The following is a 19,072-nucleotide window of genomic DNA, read 5'->3' as shown; positions in this document are numbered from 1 at the left end:
ACGGTTTGTGCAACCAGCTGTGTCGGTCACCGGCAGGCCAAACGCATTACCAAAGCATTAGATCACTAATCTCACGTGTTTATTCTGAAGAAAAAATACAAGAACACACATCAGACTCACCCTTTGGGATCGAGCAGGTCACGGACCTTCTCATTGTAGATCTCCATGTAGGACACTTCCACCTTAAAAGTATGACCCTCGTTCCCCTCTCTGTGGACCCTCTCAAACAGCGAGCAGCAGAGTCGAGGGATTAAACCCGGCTGCTCCCCATTTCCCATCATGGAAAAGGACTTGCCTGAACCTGGAAAGACATTGCAGAGTCATTGTATCCGACAAAGAGAGGTTGGTCTGCACAGGGCAGGGCTTCAATAACAGTAAAGCTTAATTTAGGTCTCTATTATGACCACAAAGTGTTTGTTTCCAGAAATTATTTCTCTAATTCATTTTTTGAGTCTATCTGCAGAAAATGATAAGCTGTACTTAGACACAGTGGTGCTCTGAGCTAAATGCTAATGTCAGTATGCTAACATTGACAATGACAATCTAAACATGCTGATGTTTAGCAGGTATAATGTTAATCATGGTCACCATCTTAGTTTAGCATGCGAACATTTGATAATTATATGCTATATTTTAAATTCTGACCTGATGATGGTGCTAATGTATAAGTCAGATGATGACCAAAGTCATTAAGATTCACTGTCTGGAAACCAGAAATGACTGTGCAGTTTTGAACAAAATGGTGGACCGGACTGACCAATTGCCATCCCTAGAGCTACACTGCTAGAGACACTAAAAAAGTAGACAGATGGCCAGTGTCAGTGCAACACAGTTAAGTAGCATGTTTTTGTTGTGGTTTTCTGTCCTTTTTTTTTTTATTAGAGTTCTTGATTAGACTAATACTGCTTAGACATCAAACCAAATGTCATGTGCCTCTCTTGTTCCCATTATGAATAATGTGCTACTTTTTCTCTTATGCATCAGGTGACTGGAGGGCCACTGAAATATGTGTGCTCTTCTCTTCAAACTTTTCAGTAGGTCTGTCTCTTTTTGTCTCTAAGGCAGGAAGTTGGATACAGAAGCTAATTTGATTCAGGGCAGAGGAGGATATGAGCCAAGTGATCACCAGTGTGATCAGAAATACAAGTCTTCCTGTTCTTTAAACTTTCTACGGACACATCTGGAAACAACTTGACCTGCAAATGTACTTAAAGACGTAACATTCTGAAAAGAAATGAGTGTAGATTTCATCTGGATTTTCAGTTACCTGTTTGTCCGTAGGCAAATATGCAGGCATTATATCCCTGGAATGCATTTTCAAGTATTCCCTCTCCAAGGCACTTGAACACCACCTCTTGACCTTTTAAACAAAGAATCAGAAACCATGGAGACTATGGTAAATAGATAAAACAATCAGTTACGTAAGTACTCTTAGTTGTCTGGTTTGCATCCTTTAATTAGTGTAGTAAAATGAAAACAGAGAAATGCATCGACACGGGCCACTAAACAAGAAACAAGGAAGAATAAGATTCATGAAAGGTGATAGATTCCTGTCTGGTCGTGTGGAAAATGCTAGGCTGTGTAGAGAAATCTCTTGTGTTGCTCACTGTCATGCTCCTGCTGAATGGGACAGCTGTTTAATGAGCTAAATAAAGCCTTGGCCTGGGCCCTTGAGGCAGCCCTTCACTGAACAGATTGCCTTGTCGGTTCAGCACAAAGCAGATGTACGCATTACATTTCCATCACAAAATGAGAGCGAAATGACAAGGAAAAATATCTACAATGATTATTTAAATCTGTCTCGGATGGGGCAGTAATAACCCTCTTTTCTATAGATGTTACAAAAACTGTAGCTGTATCCTTTTCTGTGCTGCACTCATTAGAGACATGAATAGTAGAAGAGAGTGAATGGTGGCTGAAGAAATTGAATTAACCACGTGGGTGGGTACATAAGAAGTATAACACAGGTGGATGATTACGTAATTAAAATATGGTACAAATACAACTGTCCAGTATTTTTTTTTTAACCCCACTGATGGTGTTATTGTTCACAGACAATACAAAGACAACTACCTTAATAGAATATTTTAATGTATTCACTAAAAACGCAAATTACCGTATACACCACCGTGCTTTGCTTTGCATGATGCAAAAACAGCTTTCCATCAAGTAGGGAGTTTCCCTGCACTATTGCTGTACAAGGCTCAGCAGGTCATTACATTGGGCATGATTTGACTTCTTTGGTGATGACTGTAGGATCAGTTTCACAGCATTTATGACTCACCGGCATATTTGGGAACGTTGGACTCATCCATAGACCAGAAACAGTGGTCAAAAGCGAACACCTGCAGAGGCGACAGCACATGGAGAGTAAACACACACTTCTCACACCTGTCCAAGCATGTACACTACAACACAACCTGATCTCAGTAGTGGTCTTACTTCTTCTGTTGTACAAAAACAGGCTTATTATGCAGTACCAAACAGTAAATCAACAGGACTGAGCTTGTCTAGGTGAGTAAGATGAATTCTATTTGAGTATTGTTCGTTAGGATCACGCCATGACTGTCTGCACTAATCCACTGTTAGCTGCCGCGTGTTTTGTCATAGTGGCTGGAGTTAAATGAATTCATAAATCAGGGTCAGCGCTCCCTAGAAGAAATTCCAGCACCCGGTGACCCTCGTCTCCAAGGAAACGGGGCCGTAGCTGTTCCCGGTGGTGCAGGCTGGCTCTCAGCCCTCAGCGCTGGGTCTCACTACACAGACTTCAGCAGCAGCAGAGACCCCTTGTGTGCACCTGCATGAGCTCTGGATGGACAGCACACAGAGAGGCCACTGACTGTCCTGGTATCTGTCATTTACCAAGGCCCCCTACTTCTCACAGACAGAACAGCTCCTGTTACTGTATATGCTGCAAATCCACTTGAACCTCACGTATATAATGTTCCCCTTCTATTTCCCCTTTGAGTTGTTTCAATGTTATTACAGAATTGTCTCATATGTCTTTTGCATTGTATTGTATGGCTTTCCTGGTTGAACAAAGAAATCACCAAACTAATATTTTATCCTAGCTCAGGCACTTCTTTTTTCAAGCTTGCACTGTCATCCTGCAGTGCAAGCACAACACTGCTGCACATTACTACTCCTGGCTCTCAGTGCACTGCTGCTGCTCTGCCAAAGCACTTTCCCCTGCACAAATACCCCAAATAATTGAACTCCCTTCTAATCATAATAAGGGCTATTGGCCAGGGAACCACTGGTTGCACAGTCAGCATGGGAATCACTGAGATTACTCAGTGCTTTGAAAGCAAGACCTCCTCTTGTGACTTCACACAAGTGAGTGGGTGCCATTCAAAGAAACAAAAGTGCCATCATTCTCAATTAGGGCTGGTTTGGTAACTAGGGGTCCTTCTCCTCCGCTCTGTCTCTGGCCAGCCTGAGGGTGTGACTGTGCGACAAATTGCTTCTGATTGGACAATTACTATTAATCAGCAGTGCAAATAATGATGAAGCTGAGACGCACAATGCCCTTTTTGTCATTTCTAGGCTTAAAACTGGTCGAACGCGATAGGACTGCAACCTCCGTTTACCATTTCGAATGTAGGGACACTAATTTGAGTGCCACTATAACTTAGCAGACAGCCACGTGCTCGTCTAGCTGAAGGGTATTACAGGGTAACTCAGGTTCACGGGCCCCAGAGACCACGCACGCCCGTGGCCCATGCTCCCTGGTCCTGTCAGCGGCCGAGTGTACTGAGCACAAAGCCCGTCCATGGTGTGTGAAACATCTCTGAGCTAGTCACCAGCGTGTTGTCAAGGGGGGAGGTGGGGGTGCACTCCAACAATGCAGCTTTGAATGCACACACACACTGCACCAGTGTCCCCGCTCATCCCTCTCTCATTGTAGAGCCTTTGTGGGTGTTCATGAGATCTTAGAGCGCTGACACATTCACACGGACATCTATCCGGCTCCTGCTGACCAACCAAACTACTAAAACACTCTCAATCACGTCCCTAGAAACACCACAACAGTAGACCAACCAGTGCAGGGTGTTTCTCAGCCCCTCGGGGCAATAGTGTTGCCTGTGCACTTCTGGATGATTTTAGTATCTGTGATGCCAGGACAGCCAGTAAGAAGTCACTACAGATGGCTACTTGCACTGAAAAGTCAGACTGTTCCTGCTGACACTGCGTGTCAGCTCTGAAATGCTGGCCAGTTCTTTTTTTTTGTAGCAACAGAAACAGATGAAACTTACATACCTTAGGTTGTTTCCTGCTGTATGAGAGGGGCAATCCATCATAAACAGAGGAAACCCACGGGAGACAGAGAGAGAAGAAATAACATGGTTAGCATTGATACAATTTAGCAGTCAGAACATGTTCACACTCAATAAGATGCAGCTGCACTTCTCACAGTAGGAAACCTCCCATTGTCTATGCTGACATAAATAGCTTTTTGAATTGAAAACATGTGCATTGAAAACAAAACCCGATTTTTTTATGAAACTTCAGACTCCTTTCTTACTTTCTACATTTCCCAAATTCCTGGCTTGACTTCTTCCGTCACTCCTTCCCTTATTTATTCACTCATTCATTTGCTTCCGCACAGTGGCGTTTCCTCGTGGTAGGTGCTGCTGTGATTGGGTTCATAATTGGGCCAGTGGAGCGTGAAGAAGGGAAGAGATTTAGGATTCAATGTCCCACTGACTCTGTTGAGTAAATAGCTCTTATGCCTGTGGACTTAACAGAGAGGCCAGGTTGGGGAAGCCACACTCAGCATTAGCAGCTGCCGGAACTAAGGACAAAAGGGTAATATATATGGCACTAAGTTATGTAGGATTATTTTCTTAACTGGTAAGGGAATTCCCTAAAGCACAAAAACTGCATCATTAAGCAGCTCCAAGCTAATGTTACAGCTATTACAACATATAACTAGGGGAATTACATCTTACATGTTGTTTTTGCTAATGCATGTTGCAGTATGATGTAGCACAACGCATACACCACCCTAGTGTGTCTACATCTGCCACAGTCCCGTCCTTCAACAGATCCCTCCTGCAGGTGTCTGCTGGCACAGAGACAGAGGTGGGCATCACCTTCACTCAGTAACTAATACAGGGCAGGCAGCTTTTTAAGGACTGAAACACTGCACCAAAGTGTCTCACACAAACTGAGCTGAGTCACCAACAACAACAACACGCCTTGAGATCTGTACGACAAAAAAAGTACTTGTCTGCACTTTTATTTTCACGTTCACTATTAAAGTATTAAAGATACAGAGAGCTTTAGAAAAAGCAAGGTGAAAGACGATTTCCTTTGAGGACTAAACCCAGGCCGTTAATTGTGCTCAAGCACATTATAATTAGGGACAGACAAGAGAGTGAGTGGGTAGAGGAGTAAAAGGAAGAGGGCCTCGTTTGGGTTCATACTCTGAATCTGAATCTGGGCCACTAACAACCACTGTGATTCAGTCTCAATCAGAGCAGACAAAGACTGCACCCTGTCCTCTAGCACCGGAAAGCAGAGAGGGGATGTCCATGAGGAGCTATGAGATATATATCAGCATCAGACAGCAGGGAGCACAGATCTAAGGCTTCCTATGGGCAGACTAGGAGGTGTGATCGAGGACCGCTGGTCCCAATGCATCTTGAAAGGTAAAAAGAAATCTCAGTCACGTCAGTGTTGCTACAAAGATGAAAGAAACACGTGGAAGAGTTATGACAACAAATAGACAGACGGCAGCTTTAACCTTGTGAAGAATGCAAAATGGACAAGGACAAAGAACAGATGTATCCCTATGGAAAACAAAAGGATGACAGACACAAGACCGGAAAGAGAAAGACACACACACACACACACACACACACACACACACACACACACACACACACATTAAATGTGGAGACAAAAGACATGCAGTTATGGAATGTGTGTAGTCTAGACTCTGCAGTAGCTACTGCAGTGGTTTGGTGGCCCTTGCTCATTGTGTCATATATTGTATGTACAGTATATGCAACCAGATCTGGAATGCTGGCTATGCTGAACAAGACAATGGAGGGAACTGTTTGGAACTGGCTATATTTAGGATTTCATAGAGCTGCTATTTTCTCACAAAGTCACATAAGGAATTCATTTCATTTTCAAAATTGACAAATCATTACATATTTGTATTTAGTGTTATAGTGTCTTTCCTTACATCCCACTCATCACAATGTTAAGACCTCCCCCTCAATAAGTTAAAGTACATTAAGGCTCCACTTCTCCCACTCTGCTTTAGACATAATCTTCTTAATCTCCCCAGAAATCTGTGTCCTTCTTAGCAATGTTGTACCTTGCTTGCTGAAGCCATGTAGCCTATGTCCTCTCCTTCAGTGATTCCAATAGTTACATGTGGTTGTATAAATCCTTTATCATTCACACTGATGGTATAACATTTATCAGTAGTTCTTGCAAATGACCCTGTATTTTACAAGGTATCATGGTACAACAAAACCATTTTATTGCACTCCTATCAATATAATGACCACGTTCAGTGAAGTGGATGTCAATGTTTTCTATAAAATGTCACAAAGTAGTGGAAAATGGGCATTATAATTTCACAGAGCCAAAGGTGATGTATTGAAATTGCTTGTCTGTCCAAGCATCTCTCTAAAACCTAAAGCTATAAGATATAATCCTCACAGTTAAAAAGCTGCAATCACAACATCTTCAGCAGTTTTGACTTGAAAAATGAATTATTTGCTTAAGAAAATAGTTGCAATGCAGTATGCAATGATGAAACAATGTGATTACAATATCTTAATTCGCATCTTTCCAGTCAAGAAGTGCTACCGGTGGCACAAATCTTGTACAGTGCAGCTCCAGATGATTCACGCATCCACAGGCTGTTTGTTTAATAACCACAATGCATGTCAAGTCATGGCTTGAGGGCTTATTAATGGCTGCGTTGTGGTTGAACAAGTGTATGACACACATGTATGGCACAGAAGTGCCAGATAACATCAGATTCCTCCCCGCTCAGAGGCAGATGCACACTGCAGACCCAGCAGGGCATCGATAAAGCCTAAAAGTCCCATTGGGGGCTGGTTCTTCATGCCTTTATGTGTGTGTCATCAAGGGCACGCTCAGGCTCCCACGCCTCCAGCTACCTGATGCCAAGGCACCCATGAATGATTTCGACTTGGCCGAGGGTGGAAGCTGGCCTCTCACACTACTATGATTCACCCCCTCTGTACTGATCCTGTGTTGTTGCTGGCAGATTAGAGGAGCACATTTTGATCTCCTTTTTAAAATATATTCCTTATCACTTTTTAGTAAGAAACATCTCCTCAGAGCCACACTTTAATCATTTTTCAGTTCATTGTCGATGGTTAGATTCACTAAGATCACACATGGCATCCTTCTGTGCCCGACCCATGTCTGCTGGTGTCCATAAGGAAGGTATGAAGAGTGGGAGAGGAGAGCAGCAATGGAAAGCCCCCTGTGGTTATGGAGCCAGATTAAGGCCACTAGGTTATTATGCCACCGAAAACTGCACTCTTTTAGCCCAGTAGGCAACACACCAGATTAATCTACTGTATCATCCACCCACTGAAGCATCTATCTACCATAAAGCTACATTGCATGCCCATGCTCACAGAAGTATCAGACAAATATGTTCCATTTTTATGTATCATTTAATTAATTCTGACATCCATAAACATGACTTTAATGGACAGATCAGGAGCAGGCTGGTTCAAATTAGCTACCAGAAATGATGTAAGCGGTGTTATCATCTGAAATCAGCGTTTGACAGCCCAGAAAACGAGTTTCAAATCAAAATGAAAATAATTACATCCACATCTAGAAACACACACATGCTGTATCTCCCCAGTTTCCAATGCATGAAGAATATGTCAGATTCCTCAGTGTGATTTAGCTGGCTTTGCATGAGTTTCTGATGATATAATCCTGCTGCTCAAATGGAGTATGTAAATCACACAGATGAGGTTTACCCCCCACTGAGATGACACTCACAACATTCATCTGCTCTGTGCGCACACACTCACAAACCTAGTGTGTTGCTGGTACCCCCCCACCCCCACCCACCCCCAGATTTAAATTTCTCTTCTTCATTTGTCGCTAAAACTATGCCTCCCCCACCCTTTTAACCTCCATTTAACCGAACATATGACTCTTTTCCCTGTTTGGCTATCGACATGCTTTGGAGAATTACAATTCAACAAGCTCCAGAACCAAACACACTACGTTTAGAGCTCTGTGTGTGTATGTGTGTGTGTGTGAGAGAGGGAGAGTGAGTGTTGGGTTACAGTGCACTGTGCTCTCACAGGCAACAAGCTAACATTTCAAATGGTCTTCCAGTATGTTTAGAACTGAACACGCCGGTCCCCACCCACTCAAAGCAGAGGTCACCCTGCTGCACAGACAGACAGGAGAGAGCAGGAAAATGCCAGGCAGAGTTACAGTAAAGGGAGGGGTTGGGGGTGGAGGGGCTCTCTTGTCTGACCAGTTACACTTGAGAGAATTCCAAGAAAGCATACGGCCTAATGTAAGATTGACCGGGCTGTCACTTATTTTAGCAAGAGTGATCCAGAAGTAAACATGACAAGTGGTTGAAGTCTGAGGTTTACATACAGGACATTCAAAGGCAGTCAAAAGGCAGCACTACAGGAAGTTGGCTTGCTGATGACAGAAACAGGCTTGCAGGACTGAGCTCAGCTACTGAGACAGCTAACTCTGACTGACTGACTTCTGGCACAATAACAACTTCTGGAACTTCTGCAGCTTCCTTACTGGACATAACATATCTACTGTAAATATGTAATAGATTTACTTAGGTAAAAGTACCAATAGGGGTTGTGAGATGATTAATGGGAGAAGAAAGAAGAAAAAGTTGTTCTGATTCACGTGTGTAGTAGTTTATAAGCTTTTTATATACAATTTTAACCCGATAAGCTACCAGTAACTACACCTAACGGATAAATGTAGTAAAGTAAACGGTTTAATATTTCCCTTTTGACCATACTGGAGTAGACGTATTAAGTAAAATAGAAGTACAAGTACCTCAAATTGTACTTAAGTACAGTACTTGAGTACCACTGGTCTTGGCTACTTGGCATCACTATTCTGAAAGCTAAAATTAGCTTCCTATGAAAATATTTGGGGTGGCTCGGGGATATCACTCATTAGGTCATCAACATAACTCCACAATGTTTCTGTATCTCGGCAACCGCCGTCTCTAAGCAACAGTGGTAAACATGGAGGCAAGAAAACCTACCAGCCTCATGAGTCAAAGTTCCAATATGAAAGCCAAGCTCAAGATCTCAAAAACAGTCTTAATGAATAGCACCACCATCAGCAGCACACATGATGCTCATACTGACTTCTGTGTGGAGTTTCCATAACAAATGTTAACAACACAACATATGATGCAGGCATGGTCTAATTTAATCCTCTCTGGCATTTCTGACACCACTGTGACAAGCTGGGTCAGCAGGCTGTGGGCCAAGTGTGTGTGTGTGTGTGTGTGTGTGTGTGTGTGTGTGTGTGTGTGTGTGTGCTACAACACAGAGAGAGATACTGACCACATCCCCTCTTAAGCCTTAAATCTGGTTAGATTCAAAGGCAACAAACAAGCCAGAAAGAAGTGAAGTTCATCAATTTGTTCAATATGGTAAGGCTTGCTCCCCGGAGGCAATGAAGTGACACATTTACTACCGGGACACACCTCCTTTGACCCCGTCTGCTTGCTAGATGTCACTTATCTGAATACATGTGCCATGTGGCTGCTTAGGACAACAGACAACCAAAGCCAGAGTAAGCATGCTCATGAAGTGCACAACATATCACAAAAGTCATTGATTGCAAAGCGAAATATGCCTAATAGATTGTTACAGCAATTGTGTGCTTGAACATAATGAGATCTAATGAGCTGAATATTTCTTTGCAGACAGAGACAAGTAAAAAACTTGTTTTATAAGCTATTGTTAATGTTGCCTGGCTCCACTTCCCCTGAATGAGACTGAAAGTGAGTCCACAATAAACCTATCCCACCATGAAATTAAATTCATGTAAACAAAACAAGCCGGCTTCAAAACTTCAAAAAGGCCTCATCTGAGAGATTCATGCAAGAAGGAAAACCAGAATCATTATGGAAGAAATGTCTGCGAGTGGATTTTTACATCGGCTGCTCTCAGAGTGAGAAGCCACATCTGAGATTAATGAGGCACAGGCTTGACAAAGAGGGAGGACGCCATCTTTTCTCAATTCCGGATCAAGATGTAAACAATGCCCCACCCTCTAAACAAACAGGGAACAGTCCATGAGGGAATACAATCGTTTTTTATCAGCAACACACACACTTTCTCCTAATGGCACGCATGAGTTAAGCCTTAAAGAGAAAAGCTGGGCTCATAATGTGTAATTTAGGCCAACTAACTCTGAAAACAACATTACTGAATGGAAAGGTTGATTATTGGCACACATGGAGCAAAATGGGAAGACAAAAGGAACATTCCTGAGGGCAGCCATTAGACAAGGCAGCATTGTCATTCAGTAAAGGCTCGTTTTGGAAAGCATGATGATACTGGGTCATGTGTGACTTGGGAAAAAGTGTGACCAAAACTACAACAGCGTGGGAGACATGTCATGTCCACTCAACACCTATTTGTGTCTTTGACATCTGTGTATCATAAGGGTTAACAAACAAACAGACAGCATTAGAGGCTGTCTGTAAAGACCTCCACAAAGCACATGTTGACCACATTGGGTTGGTTTCCGACAGTCATCAGAGTACGGCTGTACTGCAACCAAATTTCAAATGTGCTTATTAGCTGTCTGGCAGAGAGTTACATGAGAAGATTGATACAACTCTTATGTCTGTAAGGTAAATATGAAGCTACAGCCAGCAGCTGATTAGCTTAGCTTAGCACAAATACTGAGAACAGCTAGCCTGGTTCTGTTCAAAGGTAAAGAGACTTCTAAAGCTCACAAATTAACCCGTTTAATCTCACTTGTTTAATCTGTACAGTAGCGTAAAAATCCTCAAGGTTATGAGCAGTAACTTCCTGGACCTGGAGTAACCGCCATTGGTTGCCTGGCAACAGCAAATTGTAGTTGTTTTTGTATAGATTAAACACGCATTCATTTAGTTAAATTTGGGCAGAGGCTGGTTGGCTATTTTCTTGTCTTCATGCTAAGCTAAGCTAACCAGCTGCTTGATATAGCTTCATATTTGCACGGTATCAATCTTTGAATCTAAATGTCCAATAAAAAGCAAGAAAGCGTATTCTCCAAAATGTTCTTTTAAACATCAGCATTTTTAATTACTTTTTTACCCTTTAGAAAATAGACATGGAGAACCTAACTACACAGCTATCTCTGAAAATACATGAATAACATTACATAAATAAATATAAATATAAGAGTATTTCAAGATGAGTAGGCACAGTACAAGTAGCACCTTCCTAGTGGGTTGACTTTTGAACTTTTAAAGCCCCTCTTCACAGGATTCAGATTACAATAGCCAAGTAAGCAAGATAACTCAGTCAAGTGGCGATAAAACCCAATTGAGCTCTTTACTATTAGTGATAAGGAAGAGATTAGAGTGGAAATTACGAGCTTGGTTGCATACATTATCAGATAAAGACATACTGCCACTGATCATCTTCAAATGCTCCACTGCAGAGCTTCAGGAGTATGGAGGCAGACCACAAAAGTTACATCTTCATCTCTACAAAGAGACATCTTCAGTTAAACACATATTTTTAAAAACTGTATGTTTTTAGTTAGCTAGAATGAAAGGAAGACAAAAGACAGCACCTCCTGTCTGCCTCTTTAAAAAGTTAGTTGTGGTTAGCTTTTGGTTATAAAATAACTCTCTGTACTCTCTGTATTTAGACTGAAATTAACAGAAAAAGAGGGGGAGGTGGGTTACATAAAGAACATTTTCCAAGACTCAATGGCCTTGTTGCATTCAATTGTTGCACGTTGACGGACATGCTGGGGCATGATAGATGTAATATGGCCCCATTGTGTGAGTCGAAGGGTATTTTCTTGTCATGATGCTCCACCACTCATCCCCTGTGCAGACAGCAGCCTCAGGTATTTATCTGCCTCTCCACCCCCACCTGCATTGTGTCTAAACCCCAAAGGAGAGCAGACTGGTGCGTGAAAACAAAACGACGTTCCCAGATTCCCATTTCAAATATGCCCATTGGTGCCAACTTAACAGGCAGATGAAAGATAAAACTAAGGGAAACTTAACCTGTCGCCCTGAAGTCACATTTGCCTACTGCTGAGATTATTGTTCATTTCTCAGGGAAATAGGAGAAGGGGGTATGGGTCACGAGTGTTTCTATAATGCTCTGTAGTGCAAAGAATGAGGCTTAGCCATCAAAGGAAATCCCTTATATTTCTTCTAATCCTTTAGGTGACTTGCATGTTTTCGTGGGGCTCTGTGGTCTCTGCAAAACCTGATTAAAATTCAGACACAATCTGGAAAGTTCTCAGCTCTAAATTCACACAACTAGAGACTTAATTCCAGTATTTCATCAGACTGAAGTTATATTTAGTATTTCTAGGTATTGAGCAAAAAGCTGTGGGGCCAAAACAAGTTTCACTGAAATCCAAATTAGGCAGTTTTTTCCCCCCATTGTTGAATCCCTTATTTCAAAATCCACCGCAAAAGGAATAAACAAGAGTTAAATTTATTTCAGACGTGTGTCTACACAAAAATACAACTGTTGTTTTCGCTCTGCGCCTGAACATTCCCATGAGAGAGTAAAAGGTTCCCATGATCTTGGCCCTGCAGCCATATTTGGCATGCTAATACCCACTAAATCTGACACATTTACAACACACAGGAACAGGTGTCTTCAAAACAAGGCAAAGGCTTAGTGATCAGGGTATCCCCCTTCTGCGGCTCCACAAGCGGCGGGGAAGAAAATTATATACTTTAAGAAAACCATGGCAGCCTGGGCTACACACAGAGACCCAAAACACACACACACACACACACACACACACACACACACACACACACACACAGCACTGAAATGTTAACAAGTAATTATATGGTTGGACTACACTATAGAAAAGAAATGTGACATAATAAAACCAAACTGTTCAACGCCATAGTCACTCCACAGCTACATAATGTATTACCTTAAGAATTACAATGGATGAAATATATTTCATAGTTCAAAATACGGAAAATAGGTTTGTCAGAATAAAAAAATGATCTTACAGTGAAATCCAGCAGAAGTTGAAAACATTTATACCAATCAAGCCCACAAAAGGAATCTCTGTACAACTGATACGACATCTAAATCAGATAGGGAAACTTCCCCTGAAAGAAGCTGTGAAATGTGTTTGTAGCTCAACAACATGGCAACAGGTAGCAGTGGAAAGCTCCAGTATCAGATCCAAATCACTTAACTGAGAGAATATTGCAGCTGTAGTCTCTGAATCTCTGTACAGTTACTCTCATTCCTCTGACCTCTCACCCGTGGCAGCTTTTTGTTCTGTTATGCGTCCTGTTCCACATATGTTAGCTTTGAGCATGATTTGTTTAATTGCCTGGAACGTCGCCATTGTGTGGCAATTTCTGTTCTGATAATTGCCTTAAATACAGGTTAATGTGTGGAGCCGAGCTGCTGGGGCAGCCAGCTCATTACCATTTAATGCTGACTGTTACGGCTACGTGGGAAACGGCAGAGAAAGTGTTACACTTTAACAAGACTGGATGTGGGCCATGAGGAAAGCCTTGACTGTGGCATGTATTTGCCTCATATGTCACACTGTGGACTTTTACTGTAGCCAGAAGAGCTGTTGTTCATTTGAGTGATAAATAAAAGTAAAAAAACAAACCCTGGATTTTTATCCCTAAATGAGCATCCTTTTAGGTTTATTTGCGCCTGTGGGTAATCAGGTCATCTGCTTAATCATGTGTGACACCAACAGCAGAAGAGGGCAAACAAACCAAGCGCAAAATTATAGGAAACGACTTCAACTATTATGAAATATAGCATCTCTAACCGTTGCTAACAGGCATGACAGTTGCAATGACTTCACAAGCATACAGCCACCATCAGCCTACATGTTGTGTGGCTCCAGACATCTCCTCATTACTATCTGAAAGCATGTCAGATCACAAGCCAGCGGAAACTGCAGCTTTGTGATGCTGACCTAACCTTCAGTGTGCAGCCAGAGTGTGAGAAACATTAGAGGATGCTTAGCTCTACTTTTGGTGCTAAAGAACGCCGGATAAAGTGTGCAGCATCCTGCCATCATCTAAAAGACACGGTGTGGGTCGGCAATACTTTGAACGCCACATACGTTGAATTAGTTCTGACACTGGAGATTTACGCCGATACCCTGAGGCTGGACATTAATCTGTTCTGTCTAATAAGCATCTTCATGTGTCAAACTCGCTCAACCGCCCCCACAGCCTTTAAACTCAGATATACAAAATAGGAGGGTATTTTATTAGGTGTATATGTATTATTACACTGTGGTGATTAGTATTGGAAAGTTCACATGAATTACATAACATAATATCATGTTGCAAGCAGGTGGGTGACAGACATGATGTCTTCAGCAGCAGCAGCAGTATTCCTGTCCGTCTACTGCGATTATTTACTGGCATTTCTGCCAATAAATAGTTTGAATTCAAGATAATAGTTAGATAGTTTGCCATGCAAGTTAAATCCTGATTTCTGCGTATCAGGATCATGCTGTCTAACGTTCTGATGTATTTCCAGATACCAGGAACTCACCGGATACCTAGTTATACGCTAACCTTGGATGTTGTTCTTACTGTATTACAGCCAGGGTGGGATAAAGTTATTACACTGAGGGTGCAGTCTGCATTTTTCTGCAGCTACAGGCATTTCCAAAACACCCAGCCCCCCCCCCATATGTGTGCTGCAAAGACATTTTTAACTCTGTTGCACTCAGTAAGGCAAAAGATGCCTCAGCTACAGCAGGCTCACTGCACTTACACACTGCTTGCATTAATGCTGTTTTGTTTTTATTCAGTAGCTGTGTGTGTCAGCGTTGTTTACCTGTTCTCCCCTTTTGCATTTGAAGGTGGTGGGTGTAGAACTGTTTGGTTGTCCTCCATATCCACGACACATTTTGTATTCAGTTCAATTTCTGTAGAGAGAAGTTTGTTGGGAGAAGTAAAGCGGAATGCGGGGGTGTGAAAAAAAAAGTAAAATCCGAGCTTTACTTTCTTTAAAAACTATTCAGGCTACTCAAATCTGACTCCAGGCTGGTAACTCAAGCTGAGAGGAGCAATGGCGAAGATATCAAAAAGTTTATGATAACGTAGCATGAAACCGAGGAGACAGAAATGCGATTTTATTTTATTTTTTTGTGCAAAACAGAAATCATGTTTGTAACACTTACCCCTGCGGTTCATGGGCCGGACTCTCACTGCAACTTTTACCTTTGTATCCGACATTTTCGTCCACTTTTCTCTCCCACCCTTGTCTATGCGCCGAGCTATCAATGTATAGTCTGTGAATCCCCGACGAGAAGCCCGGATTTCTGCCAGCCAAAAAAACTAAACAAAAAAAACGGCAGCAGACTCTAGTTAAAAAAACCACAAAAGAGTCCACACCTCGATGAAAAGAGATAGGAATATGTTCATTTTTCCTTCTCCTTTATATCCATCCGGGTTCGCTTTTTGTGCAAATCCAGCACTCTGCTCCAGCCCCAGACAGCATCCCCACCGCCATCTTCCACTGGGAGCACGACTGCTATCCTCTGGCAGACTGGAGGCGGCTGTGCCAAAGAGGGGCAGAGGATTTACGCACCGCGCCGCTTATCGGGGAGGGGTTGGGGGTTGGGGGCGGGGGGGGATAACCAGTGGACGAGAAAAATGTGAGACTGTCTGACAAGCTGATTTACATGCACCAATGATAAGCATCATCTAAAGACAGAATGACGAGCACAGGGGTTATTAAAAAGGAAGTTTACACAGTCATAAAAAAAACGTATCTTTCTCTGACATAGGCTAATTGTTTCAGCTACTGTTTATTTTTTTAACAAAAGGAACTTATTATTAATATGACTGATGATTAATATTAAACACTTGTATTATGTAGCTACTGTAGCAGCAGGGCCGTAACTAGGTTTTTAGAAACACTAAGGGCAGGAGTCCAAGTATCCCCCACACTTCTCACCACAGCTCATATCATTGTGACCCAACCAAAAAGAGCATGGCATTTCTTTACTGTCACAAAGAAATGTCTTATTTTCTCCCTTGTATATCAAATGTATCAAATTGTTTGTCTGTTTCCCTACTTAAAAGAAATGTAAGATGAAATGTAGATTGTGCTTTAGGGGACTCAAATTCCATATGAAATAACCCTAACCCATGTCCAAGTAAAATACTGAAGATATGACCTGAGTATCCACTGTATAGCTACAGCACTGTTTAGCAGTAGTTCCAAAACTTTTCACCTCATTAAAATGAAGCAATTTGTATTTGTTCAACCTCTCATCACTGATTTATGGCCCTGTGAATGTGTATAGTGATTTCTTCCCCCTCTTAGATTGTTTTGTTTCAAGGATTTCTATGGCCTCAAAAGGCAAATGCATCCAGTATTTCACAAGAAAACAGCAAACATAAACAAACAAATTATCCAAAAAAATGTAGTTTCTCTTTTTTTAGCCCTTTAATTGTCTTGTGGCCTCTCAAATTATTCAGGATCTCCTCTTTGGGAGGTCCTAACCCTCTGGTTGGGAAGTAGTTAGAATTAGTAAATACTACAATTTTATTCTCAAAACCTGGAACAATAACAACAATGACAAAAACATTAGTTTGACATAACTGCATAATAATTGCATATACATAGATTTTATAATGTGTACAACAAAGCTTACAGCAGCCTCTAACACACATTTTATTATATTCACAGTTATTATTTTTAATAGAAAAATGTTTCTAATGTAAAACTAATTCATATTTATAAATAGTATTACCAGATCACCTCATCACTTTATAATATAATAAGCTACATTTCACATAGGCTACTCTAGGCCTGTTTATACACGAGCTATAAGACGGGTCCAGCATCAGATTTAGCAGAATAAATCTTCACTGTATGATCTCCACTGTCCAGAATGACCAGCGTGTTCTTCAGTGACACCAGTCCAACTGGGCGGATAAGGTGGTCTCCCACCAGAGGAGTCAGGGCTGGGCCATTCTGCAGCTTCCCCAAACTCCAAATCATCCCGTGATTGGAGTCAATCACAATCACATCTCCATCTCTGTCGAAGGCCACGCCTGACATGTTCAGCCTCACCATGGACTGCAGGGTCAGGCTGAAATTGTCTGTCTGATAAAGGAGGTTGAAGTCTTTTGAAAACACTTTCAGCCGTGTGTGTTGGTGCCTCCCTGATGGATGTGTGTCATCAGGTAAATGCTCCATCACTGCAGTGTTCCCAGTTACCCAACAGGAGGCCACCACTTTTGGATGCTGGAGGTCTGAAATCGCTGTCTGATGCTCCAGGATGAGACCACGAGTATAGTCCACTTTTATCTGAGACAGCGTGCCAGCCTGGATGTCCGATACCAGGATGTCGCCATGGCTGTCTGTGTCCACACCCCAGGGCATCTGGAAGGGATCTTTGACCGTCAACACATGGTTCCCCCTGGAGGTGAAAACCTTCACAGCTTTATCCCCTGCATCGGTCACCACCATGTAACCACAGGGAGTCACCGCCACATCTACTGGATAACAGATCTCACCAATGGCTTGTCCTCTTCGGCCAAAACTGTGCAGCTTCTTGCCCTGCGGACTAAACACCACCACCCTGTTCTCTCCATCATGTACCACCACTATTGTCCCTGCAGACCCCAAAACAGCTATCCCAGAGGGGTTGATAAGAGTCCCCCACCCACCAAAAGCTCTGGAGAGGTGCAGAGCTGTGGATGTCAGACCTGTAGCCAAGCCTAGGCCTCCCTTTGCCCTGTGAGCAGTAGCAGAGGATGTGGGACTCCAAGACAACAACAACTCCTGCAGGTCACTCAGAACCTGGCAGTGGGAGGTGCCGTCAACACTGCACAGCTGTCGACAGAACGGGCACTCCAGCTTCCTCAGGAGAGGGTGGGACAGAGCTGTGATGCATTCCAGACAGAGTACATGGCCACAGGAAAGGTTCTGTGGTCTGTGCTCCCTCTGCTGAGTGCTGAACTTCTCGAAGCAGACTTTACACTCCAGCAAGTTGATCTGGATCTCTCTCAGAATCCCCTCAGGACTCAGGCTGCCACGACTTGGGGAACCAGGATTCATGGCCATGACCAAAATATCCAATTTCTTTAAACCTACTGAGCAGGAGGTTCAGGAAACGAAAAACCAAAAAAGAAAAGCTGGTGATTTAAGTGAGATGGAGAGAATGATGAAGAGAGGAATATGAGAACAGAGCACTGCAACATTTTTGTCAACACACTCATGTCCTGTGCTGTAGGCCCAAAGGGTCACGTGGCATTTTTACAACAGCAAGGCTCTCTGCTGCCCTCCTTTGGAAATTAACTCACACACAAACTGTAGAGGTTGAATGGTTATATTTTCAACACACAGCAGATGAAAACAGCAGAAAAAAAACTTGTTTTATATGTATATTAGGTAAAAAAACATAAAGGTATATCACTGGATTCAACACCAGGAGAGATGTCACTGTGTACATTAGTACTCACTGTGGGGTGACAGCTGCTGAAAACTCCTTCTAGATATACCTATGCTAGTACTGTTCATGTTAAGGACTATATCTTTTCCCAGGGAACATCAACCCTACCTTAAAACCTTGTTGTAGGTCAGCACGAGGCAGCTATTTAAGTCTGAGTTTCATGGTGTGCAGACCGTGTGAAATCTGATCCGAGACGGGCAGTGCTTGAGTCAGCCAATCCAGCACTCCTTTACTGCAGCAGGGTGCTCTCCAGGGGTTGAGCAAGGTCATTCGTGATTTTTTATTGTTATGTATTCTAACAGCCTCCCGCTGACATTAATGTAATGGCAAGTACAAAGAAATGTATTTAATAAGTAATAAAGACATTTATTGT

The 19,072-nt window shown here is 42.4% G+C and overlaps 2 protein-coding genes across 12 annotated transcripts in view; both read right to left on the bottom strand.

The window, feature by feature from the left end:
* The window catches only part of kif13a (kinesin family member 13A), a 36,483-nt gene extending 20,695 nt beyond the window's left edge, over positions 1-15,788 (bottom strand). For all 7 annotated transcript variants that reach the window (XM_051406782.1, XM_051406783.1, XM_051406786.1 and 4 more), the window contains exons 1-6: positions 15,412-15,788; positions 15,066-15,156; positions 4,261-4,276; positions 2,285-2,345; positions 1,268-1,360; positions 121-301 (exon numbers count right to left, since the gene is read on the bottom strand). In XM_051406782.1, coding sequence (XP_051262742.1) covers positions 121-301; positions 1,268-1,360; positions 2,285-2,345; positions 4,261-4,276; positions 15,066-15,156; positions 15,412-15,466 — 497 coding nt within the window. In that variant the 5' untranslated portion in view covers positions 15,467-15,788. The remainder of the gene's footprint in view (positions 1-120; positions 302-1,267; positions 1,361-2,284; positions 2,346-4,260; positions 4,277-15,065; positions 15,157-15,411) is intronic.
* A 982-nt stretch (positions 15,789-16,770) lies between these two features.
* LOC127367173 (E3 ubiquitin-protein ligase NHLRC1-like) lies at positions 16,771-18,823 on the bottom strand. 5 transcript variants are annotated; one of them, XM_051406815.1, is made up of 2 exons: positions 18,808-18,823; positions 16,771-18,340 (listed from the first exon to the last, which is right to left on the bottom strand). In XM_051406815.1, exon 2 carries the CDS (start codon positions 18,309-18,311, stop codon positions 17,067-17,069), a length of 1,245 nt encoding a protein of 414 aa, XP_051262775.1. In that variant the 5' UTR covers positions 18,312-18,340; positions 18,808-18,823; the 3' UTR covers positions 16,771-17,066. The 5 variants fall into 5 exon arrangements, with proteins under 5 accessions (XP_051262775.1, XP_051262774.1, XP_051262773.1 ...); XM_051406814.1 differs by having other exon boundaries at positions 16,771-18,382; positions 18,808-18,819; XM_051406813.1 differs by lacking the exon at positions 18,808-18,823 and adding an exon at positions 18,710-18,786 and having other exon boundaries at positions 16,771-18,382.
* Positions 18,824-19,072: the final 249 nt, after the last annotated feature.

The sequence above is a fragment of the Dicentrarchus labrax genome, unplaced genomic scaffold (assembly GCF_905237075.1).
Source record: "Dicentrarchus labrax unplaced genomic scaffold, dlabrax2021, whole genome shotgun sequence".
Lineage (NCBI taxonomy): Eukaryota > Metazoa > Chordata > Actinopteri > Moronidae > Dicentrarchus > Dicentrarchus labrax.
Note: the sequence above shows the minus strand (reverse complement) of the source record. Positions and strands in the feature narration are given on the sequence as shown.

Coding starts and splice junctions, on each gene's coding strand:
- LOC127367173 (XM_051406811.1), bottom strand. CDS start 18,767: ATGAACAGTACTAGCATAGGTATATCTAGAAGGAGTTTTCAGCAGCTG. Junction 18,341..18,709: donor TCAGCAGCTGTCACCCCACA/GTGAGTACTAAT, acceptor CCTCCTGCTCAG/TAGGTTTAAAGAAATTGGAT.